The sequence below is a fragment of the Musa acuminata genome, chromosome BXJ2-5 (genome assembly GCF_036884655.1).
Source record: "Musa acuminata AAA Group cultivar baxijiao chromosome BXJ2-5, Cavendish_Baxijiao_AAA, whole genome shotgun sequence".
NCBI classification, from domain to species: domain Eukaryota; kingdom Viridiplantae; phylum Streptophyta; class Magnoliopsida; order Zingiberales; family Musaceae; genus Musa; species Musa acuminata.
The window spans coordinates 23,309,956-23,319,814 of record NC_088342.1 but is presented as its reverse complement, the minus strand read 5'-3'; the positions used below and the strand labels follow the sequence as shown (position 1 = coordinate 23,319,814).

Below are 9,859 nucleotides of genomic sequence, written 5' to 3'. Positions count from 1 at the left end.
AGAGGGACGAAAATATGTTTTAAAGCTGATTTACGGAAAACCTTTGATTCAATTAATAGGAAATTTATCTATAAGATGCTCATTGATATGAACTTCCCACAACAATAGGTTAATTGGATTCAAAGTTGCTTGGAAACTCCAAAGTTTTCAATACTCTTTAATGGCTCACCTATTGGTATTTTTGGGAGCACGAATGACATCTGACAAGGTGATCCACTCTCTCCATATCTCTTTACTATTATAATGGAATGACTTAGCTGTATGTTGGAACAGGCAGTCTTGAATGGCAGCATTAAGGTACCCAATGCTGGTTCTATTCCATATCACACATAACTTTTGCTGATGATTTACTTATCTTTCTCCAGAATGATCCAACTTCAGTGAGAAACCTGGCTACTATTCTGAACGACTTTGGTTTAGTTTCTGGTCTTCAGTTAAATTAAGTGAAAAGTAAAGTCTATATGGGTCCTTGCATTGAGGACAACGACTTTATTGCACACACTCTGGGGGTTAGTGAGGGAAGTCTGCCAGTTCCTTATCTGGGTCTCCCACTCATATCCGTAGGCATTCATAAAACTCACTATTAGCCTATCTTGCAAAAAATAAAGAATAGAATTTCTTCTTAGAAAAATAGGCTTCTATCAAAAGTAGGACGACTTAAACTCATCCGTTCGATGTTGAACTCTTACTCTATATATTGGTCTAATGCATTTCTTCTGTCTGTTGGACTTCTCCAGGATATTGAACGGTTATTAATGAACTTTTTTTGGAATGACACAAATGATAAGGCAATGTATATGGTAAATTGGGATAGCATTTACAAACCGAAAGAAGGAGGGCTGAACTTGAGAAATACTAGATATTGTAATAAAGCATGTCTGGTACAGCAATTGTGGGATCTTTTATAAAACAAATGTTCCTTATGGTCACATTGGGTTTCTGTTAGGTATCTTTCAAAGGAATCAATTTGGGAAATTTCAATAAGAACATACCACTCTGCAGCTTGGAAAGGAATTTTAAAGGTAAGGAATTAGTTGATCAAACACATTTCTTATGTAATCTCTTCTGGAACAAGTATAAATATGTGGTACGATCCTTTAGTGGAAGGGAAGAGTATATTTCAATTATATGATGACAGAATACGAAAAGACCTTAGGGCTCCCAAAGATTGAAAGGTTTCTGAGTTCATTTCTAACGGTACCTGGTGTCTCCCTAAACCTATTTCTCCTGAAATGTTATCACTTTGGCTGACTATCATAGCTATTCCAATCAAAAACAACCTTTCAGATATACTTATTTGGCCTCATGACAATGGCAAATTTAGTGCCACATCTGTATGAAATCTGTTGAATCTTGTATTTTGATGATGAAACCACTTGATATGTGTTTATGATTTAATCTGTGTTTTGAGTGACGTAGGATACTTCGATCAGGATGAGACAATTAAAGTAGGAAAATCATGTTGTGCTGGAGGAACATGTCAGAAGATTGGACGTCGGGCCGATGGATCAGTCGACGTATCGATAGAAGGCTTCGGGCCATGGATTCGGACATCAGGCCAAGAATAGCAGGTATTGCGCCAAGGATATCGGAGTTGCAGAGTCAACTGGCCGATTGGGCAATAGGCTGCAAGAGAGGATGATGCACCGAAGAATCGGATGAAGCGTCGAGGGACCAATGACATGTCGAACAACTTGATTACTTAGGAGTAATTGTCTAGATCGAAGTTTTGCTTTACTTGTGCAAGATTAACTATGATAGCTTGAAGACATAAAGCAAGTCTACCGGAGTCAAGTTCGATAGGTGTTCGAGAGTCCGAAGATTCGTTGGAGATGCTGCCGGAACCAACCGAGAGGAAATCGGGGACCTACCGAAGTTTTCGGAAGTCCGTTGGAGAGATCGTCGGAGGTTCGCGGAGATCACCAAGAAGGATCGGCTACTTGCCAAAGACTCGTTGAACTCGCCACAAGACCGGGAGCCTGTTGGGAGTCCGTCAGAAGAAATCCGAGGGTGTATCGGAAGTCCGCCGGAAGTTCGTCGAAAAGCTCGCCGGAAAGAAACTCGACATTGTCGGTTAAAAACTTGCTTAGGACTATGTCTTAATTTTGTAGTTTGTATGTAATTAAGGTTAGGATTAAGGATTAATCCTATAACCTGATTAGGGGTCAATTGGGCCTAAGTTCGGACTGGTTTGGAGCCCAACTAGTAAGCTGAAATAGTCTAGGCGGTGGCACCGCCAAGAACCCGAGAGTTCCGGCGGTGGCACCGCCCAGCACCAGAGAGGTCCGGTAGTGGCACTGCCGGACTGGGCGGTGGCATCGCCAGTACACTGTCAGTGTCAGACACTGACAGGCGGTGGCATCGTCAGCATCGGGAACCCAAGAAAATTCAAAATTTGGAGCCCAAATTTGAATCCTCTTAGGGTCTATAAATACCCCTCAATTCTCAGTAGAGAATACAACCTTTGAGAAGTTAGAGATTGAGAAAAAGCCTTAGCAAAGTCTTTAGTAAGTCTTGTTTTCAATAGCTTAAGTGTTCACCTCCCTCTTTCTTTTTGAAAAATCTGTAAGAGTGTGAACCACTTGTAAAAGATTGTAAGAGGGGTATTTGTCCTTCCCCTTCAAAGTGATTTGCTAGTGAAAGTTGGGAGCCTCATCGAAGAAGGCTTCGCAAGTGGATGTATGTCATTTTAACCAAACCACTTTAAATTGGTGTGTTCTTTGAATGTGTGAGTGTTTACCTTTCTTAAACCGTTATTTACATAGCAGCAAGCTTTCAGTTTTTATCTTCTCACTTTATTTGAGCTACTTTCACCAAGTCATTCATTGTTGAATCGAAATATCTACACATTTACGAAATCGTTTTCAAACTTACGAGTTTTAATCCGCTGCACTAATTCACACCCCCCCCTCTTAGTGTTGCTTCGATCCTAACAGAATCAAATCAGGTAAAGAAATAACAAGTGGATCCCAAGCAGTTGGACATGGAATTGACCGGGATCATAAATACATTCCTTATGTACATGGCAGACTCTTCTTAATAAACTACCTACAATAGACAATATGAAGAGAAGAGGTATCTATCATGTTAACCGATGCTCCCTTTGTATGCAACAAGAAAAAACTGTTGACCACCTCTATTTTACTTGTGACTATACTAAATTGATATGGAAGGAGATTCTCCAGCAATTTGAACTCAATAGGTTGCCGCAACCAAACTTACATAAGGAATTAGGCGATCTCATGAAATGTTTCATAGGAAAAGAGCCTCTTACACAATTGGCAAAGGTTACTTTCAGATATGCTATTTGGTGAATGTGGAAGGAGAGATATAGCAGAATCTTTGAGTGTTAATACACAAATAATGCTCAGCTCTTGACAAAGATTATTAGAGACTCAAGATCATGTACGAAGCACAATCTCAAAATGGAGCACTTTACATGAAGAGAAAAATATATTTTTGTCAAATTCAATTTTGCTATTAGATAATGATCTTGGGCATGATGTTAAATGCTGTACCCACAAGTAGTCTTGGTATATATCATGACATGATGGCAGTAGTACTTAGTGAGTTACTTGGCTTCGTCTATAAGATAGACAAAGTTATTTATAAAAACTTTACACATAAACAATTTACTTTTACTTAAAAAAAATATTTTTTTTATTTTTTATTTTTTAGGGATATCTATATTCATTATAATTGCCACTTAATATTAATAATTATTAATTATCGTCATCTAAATCTAAATTATATTTTCTGACACGATTAATGAGTTTCCTTTCAATACCCGTTCATTTAGATTAATTTAAATCTTTTTAGAGACATAAAAACACTTATAAATATGATTTTATTCATTTTCAAACATAATCAACTATCATTTAAAACGATATAAAGGTTGATTTAATTGAGTCGGATATGCACGAGTATTCCAACAACTATATATATATATATATATATATATATATATATATATATATATATATATATATATATATATATATATATATATATATATATATATATATATATATATATATCATAGCGACCGGCTAATTACCAAAGTACTCAAACTCGTTCATGCCTCACTCATCTCAAATCCTATACTAAATTTTGCTTAATCGGGTTGGATAAGAACACGATAATTATTAAAATGGAAAATAAGTGATAAAAAAAGGTCGGAGATGCACACCCGACCCGAAGCTTAACGGATTGCGCCTTATAGAGTCAGTACTCGACCCGGCTTAAATTGGGTTTTCGGGTTATCGGGCCTAAACCGGGTTCAAATGTCAAACCGCGCACCGGTTTAATCAGATCCCATTTTCATAGAAAACGAAGACTTGGAACTTCTTTTTTTATCAGTCGGAGGACGCGAGGCGAGTCGAGACCTTCTCTCTCTCTCTCTCTCCTCTCGCCAAAGCCCTAACCCTAATCTTCGATCCATTCGATCCACTCTTCGCTCCCCTGTTAACCCTCTCTCTCTCTCTCTTTCTCTCTCTCTCTTCTCACTTCAGCTCCTCCTCCCCCCGATTGTTATTGGAGGAGGCACGCAACGAGCGGGGGGATGGAGAACCACAAGAAGACGCCGGTCCGGGTCCGCTTCCGCGTAACAGCCAAGAAGCGAGGCTGCGACGCCGGCGCTTCCTGCTCCGGGAAGCGTGGGAGGCAACGGGACTGTGTCAACTCCGTGCGGAAGCTCCAGCGCCGCGAGATCGGTGCCCTTCCCCGCATGGCCCGCGGTGCCGCCTCCGACGCTGCCGAAAAGTTCCGTAACATCCAGCTACAGGTACGTATTGGGCTGCTCGTCTCCCATTACTTAGCTCGTGCGGAAATTAGGGCAACTGAAATTAGGGTTTCCCGGTGGCGTTTGGCTTTATGGTGGTAGCTTGCGATTAGGGTTTGGAAGTTTGACTTTGCTGGGGATTGTGATTTTTTCGTTCGGGATAATGAAGAATGCGTGTAACGGTTGGATTTTGGACTTTGATTTGGTACCAGAGGTCTCTTATGAGGACTGTGCTTAGCTTTATGCCTCAAAATTTTCATCGACCTGCAAAGTGCAGCCTGAAGTAAGTGCAGTGTTGTCCGATTCTATATAAATGTGGGTTGGAATGGTGTTGGTTGCTGGGATGTTATCACCATGCAAGGTTGGAGCAATCAACCGAACGGTTTTAGGTGGAGAGGCTAATTTGCAAGTGGCCTTTCCGATGATTTGAAGTGTTTGCACCACGATACAAATGGTTCATGGGGAACGGCTGAAGACCAGTATGTTGCTAAATAATGATTTTTGTGGGAGATTTGATTAACAAAGTAAATAGTTGTGTGCAAAGGATGGAAAAACACTCATATAACTTTTCCCTGGTCTCAAAGGTTGTCTTAAGTTTGTCCCTTAACAATCTTTGTAAATGGTGATATTTGTTCCTGAGATTTGTCTATCCTTTAGAGCTTACATAATATTTAATAATGTATAGCACTTAGATAGTTACATTATTACCATATTCAATGTCTATTACTCATACACATAATGTATGTAGTTCCCTGCAAAGAAACTGATAATCTATTACTGTCATTTAATTATCTGATAATTAAAGAGACATGCAAGTTTAAGGTTGCTCATTAGTGGCCAACCTATACCCTGAGTATCTTCACCTGAAACGTGGAGAGCACTGAGCTGTTGGTTGTATGGGTGCTTAGACACCCAACATGTATGATCACGCCTGTTGAGTTTGAAACCAAACTTCTTCTCAGGAGGATAGATGTGGAGATTCAGGTTGAGATCCAATGTAGATCTTAACTTGTTCTGCCATATTTTTTTCCATGGACTAATTTGTGTTTCTCTATTCATTTTTGGTCTGTTTCACTCTTCTTTCTGTTACTTGCTAAAAGTTTTAACTGTTCATCTTTTAAGCCTTGGGACACACACATCATATAAGTTCTAAAGACACCAAGGTGATTTATCTATTAAATGATACTGACATTGGCATGCTTTAGTTATTTTTTTTTTTGGTAAGTAAAAGTAAATTGATTATGTGTAAAGTTTCTACAAATAGCTTTGTCTATACAAGTCATAGACAAAGTCAGATAATTCATTGAGTACACATGTGGTAGTTATGACTACACATGCTGTAGACTTTAACTCCTAACTGTAGCCAACATGTTAAGATATGACAAGACTACCAGTGGGTACAACATTTAACATCATGCCCAAGATCTTTAGCTAATAGCAAAATTGAATTTGACAAAAATATCTTTTTCTCTTCGTGTAAAGTGCTTCATTTTGAGATCGTGCTCCATGCATGATCTTAAGTCTCTAATAATCTCCCTCAAGAGCTGAGCATTGTTTGTGTATTGACACTCAAAGATTCTGCTACATCTCTCATTCCACATCCACCAAATAACACATCTGAAAGTAACCTTTGCCAGTTGTGTAAGAGGCCCTTTTCTTGAGAAATATTGCATGAGGTCGCCTAATTCTTGATGCAAGTTTGGTTGCAGCAGCCTATTGAGTTCAAATCGCTGGAGAGCTTTAGTTATTTCTTACTGGTTCAGATGTTAACTCTCGGTTGTTTACTTAGTGAAACCAGAAACTTATTCTTGTAGATTCACTAAGGGCAGCTCCAATTTTAAGACGGAGAGGAAGTTTCCAGAATTGTGAAAAAGATCATACTGCATTGACCATATATTTATCGACCAACTTATTACTTTCTCCATGAGATTTGTACATGACAGTACTGTATTGAACGATATATTTATTCACCAACTTATTGCTTCAAAGTGTTTAACACAAACTTGGATAATTACACCATTGTTTAATTATTTTAAATGAGTATGTCTAAGACATGGTCATGTCAGAAGTATGTTACAAACATCTACCCTTATTGAATTTGTGTGTGATGGATATTTTAAACATGGTGACATCTTAATCTTATTTGGTCTGAAAATAGGATTTTGGCTAGATGTCAACATGCTGCAGTTTATGCTTTCATTAGAGCCTGTATTGTTATCTGATAACTTGAATCATTTTGTGTGCAGGAAGAGTTTGACACCTATGATCACAATGTTCACTGGTTTGTGAAGTTACAGTTTCTAAAAAAGAGATCAAAAATCATTGAGATTGTTTCAGCAAAGGATATTATATTTGCTCTTGCACAATCTGGACTATGTGCTGCTTTTAGTCGGAGTAAGCTTTTTGGATGAGCATCTGTTTTTTTCTCTTTGGGGTCATTATGCGTTTTACTTGATTGTTAGTGCTAACACGAACTTTTTTTTCTTGACAGCAACTAACAAACGGATATGCTTTTTGAATATAAGTCCTGATGAAGTGATTAGAAGCCTCTTCTATAATAAGAATAATGATTCACTTATCACAGTCTCAGTTTATGCATCTGATCATTTCAGTTCCTTGAAGTGCAGGACAACTCCAATAGAGTAAGAATCTTATTATTTCACCTACTGTGTCATTGGAAAGGGTTTGGTATGAATTTTTCTTTGCTTGGTTTCTATCATACTGGACTACTATGTTAGGAGGAAGAATATGTTCCATATCTTAATTTATTACATGAATTAGCTTTGACAAACAAGTGGACTATGAAATTGCTGTCATCCATATTTCATAGGCAAACTAGACTCTTAATCCAAATTAAAGCTTAAAGTGATTTAACTTATGTTTAGCCTGTCTGGCTGTGAACTTTGTCGAACCAGTGAAATAATGTATCAATTTGATTAGATTAGGACTCTTAACTGTTGCTTTGAGATGTCATCTCATATGAATGTGTTTTATCTGATGCGAACAACTACTGAGTTTGTTAAACTGTAGTAGGGGAAAAATGAGATCGTGATATATCTTTAGTAGTTGAAGCCTGATGTTATTATAAATTTAGCAAAGTGAAAATTCTTTGTTGTCAAGGATTGGAATTCAACTGATTCAAGTCTTACCTCAAGTTCTTATCCTTCTGATGGTTTCTTTGCAACCAATTTCTGCATATTGTGAGAAAGCTAGTCTTCAGTGCTATTAGCAACTTCATCATATATTGTGAATAGGGAATTCTAAATTTCACTCTGCTTTAAATTAATTACTGGCAGGTACATCAAAAGGAGCCAATTAGATGCTGGGTTCCCTCTTTTTGAAAGTGAATCTCTTAAGTGGCCTGGTTTTGTTGAATTTGATGATGTCAATGGAAAGGTTCTAACATACTCAGCCCAGGATGGGTATGCACCATTCTTGATAAATTTATTCTACATTCCTTCGTAACATGGAGTAATTTGTGTTGATTAACTAATATGTCTATTTGTAGCATCTACAAGGTCTTTGATCTCAAGAATTACAACTTTTTATATGCAATATCTGATAAGAATGTGCAGGAGATTAAAATCAGGTATTTGTTTTTTTATTATATCTGCACCATAAGAGTTATATCAGATATTACTGTATTTGTCGTCTTTATGGGAATGATTTATTGAGCTTCTAATATGCTTAAATAATGGTGACAGCCCAGGAATAATGCTGTTAATATTCAATAGAACTCCAAGTTATGTTCCATTAAAGATACTCTCAATCGAGGATGGAACTGTGTTGAAATCGTTTAATCACTTGTTACACCGAAACAAAAAGGTTGACTTTATTGAGCAATTCAATGAAAAGCTCCTAGTCAAGCAAGAAAATGAGAACCTTCAGATTCTTGATGTAAGCTTCCTAATTCTGCTACTATTAGTTCCATGATAGTTCCCAGCCTGCAGATAACAGCTACCTTTTCCATGTAGCAGGTGAGGGATTCAGAGTTGACTGAGGTTAGCAGGACAGAGTTTATGACACCATCAGCATTCATCTTTCTATACGAGAACCATCTTTTCCTGACATTTCGAAACAGGACAGTTGCTGTGTGGAACTTCCGTGGGGAGTTAGTCACCTCCTTCGAGGACCATTTACTGTGGCACCCTGATTGTAATACCAATAACATTTACATCACCAGTGACCAAGATCTGATAATTTCCTACTGCAAAGCTGAAGAAGGATGTGGCGATGAAGGTGAAGGTAATTAGAATTTCTCTTTCTTGTTGCTTAGTTGAGATTGCAATATACATACAGCATTCCTAAATCTGTTATTTTGTACATCTCTGCAGTTTCTGCAGTTGGCTCGATCAATATGAGCAACATTCTGACGGGGAAGTGCATAGCTAAGATATCAGCAAGTGATCCTGCACTTCAGATCAGTCCTCGCCGACGATGTGAGACAGGTCGATCGTCTATCAGAAGCACTGTTAGAGAAGCACTTGAGGATGTGACAGCTTTATTCTATGATGAGGAAAGGAATGAAATTTACACCGGCAACAAGCAAGGTTTGATACATGTATGGTCCAATTAGCTATGTGGCTGTGAATTAATTTCTAGGATGAGCGTATCTGTAATATAGGGAGCACCTCGTGCGTCTCGAAATCAATTCTTGCCACGCCACACTAGCTTCTCTCATCCTTCCTTACATGATATGTATGTTTTGACATAAATGTATTTGTTTGCAATTTTAGTAGTCTAGTCCGTGTGTCATGTATTTATTTTTTATTTTTTATTTTTCGTTTATCTGTTTGTTATTGGATCCAAGTTAAGACGCTGGTTATAACATCAGGATATGCCCTTCAGTCACGACTATTAACGTCTGGGGTGTATGGCTCATTTTTTCAGGCCAGTTATCAAGGAAATACTAAGAGTGACACGGCCGTTGATTAATATGATGTTCATCTTAGCTTATGGCCACATAGTTTGACCCTGCATCATCGTATTATAGGCGAGATGGATCCGATGAAATTTGCCTTTGAGGGTTTATATAGCTTCGGCGTTTTTGTATTCGCAAATCCGTATTTCCAATCACAA

The 9,859-nt window shown here is 38.0% G+C and overlaps 1 protein-coding gene across 2 annotated transcripts; it reads left to right on the top strand.

Annotated features, from left to right (window-relative positions):
- The first annotated feature begins 4,373 nt into the window (after positions 1-4,373).
- Positions 4,374-9,523, top strand: LOC103974900 (uncharacterized). 2 transcript variants are annotated; one of them, XM_009389804.3, is made up of 8 exons: positions 4,374-4,783; positions 7,027-7,174; positions 7,272-7,422; positions 8,077-8,202; positions 8,289-8,369; positions 8,485-8,677; positions 8,758-9,025; positions 9,115-9,523. In XM_009389804.3, the coding sequence occupies exons 1-8, from the start codon at positions 4,562-4,564 to the stop codon at positions 9,354-9,356; spliced, it is 1,431 nt and encodes a 476-aa protein (XP_009388079.1). In that variant the 5' UTR covers positions 4,374-4,561; the 3' UTR covers positions 9,357-9,523. The 2 variants fall into 2 exon arrangements, with proteins under 2 accessions (XP_009388079.1, XP_018677502.1); XM_018821957.2 differs by having other exon boundaries at positions 4,417-4,783; positions 8,755-9,025.
- The last annotated feature ends 336 nt before the right edge of the window (positions 9,524-9,859 follow it).

Bases quoted from the DNA above. Each gene is read 5' to 3' on its own strand.
- LOC103974900 (XM_018821957.2), top strand. From the start codon at position 4,562: ATGGAGAACCACAAGAAGACGCCGGTCCGGGTCCGCTTCCGCGTAACA. The intron at 4,784-7,026 runs GTACGTATTGGG...TTTTGTGTGCAG, and splicing joins TCCGTAACATCCAGCTACAG to GAAGAGTTTGACACCTATGA. The intron at 8,678-8,754 runs GTAAGCTTCCTA...TTTTCCATGTAG, and splicing joins AGAACCTTCAGATTCTTGAT to CAGGTGAGGGATTCAGAGTT.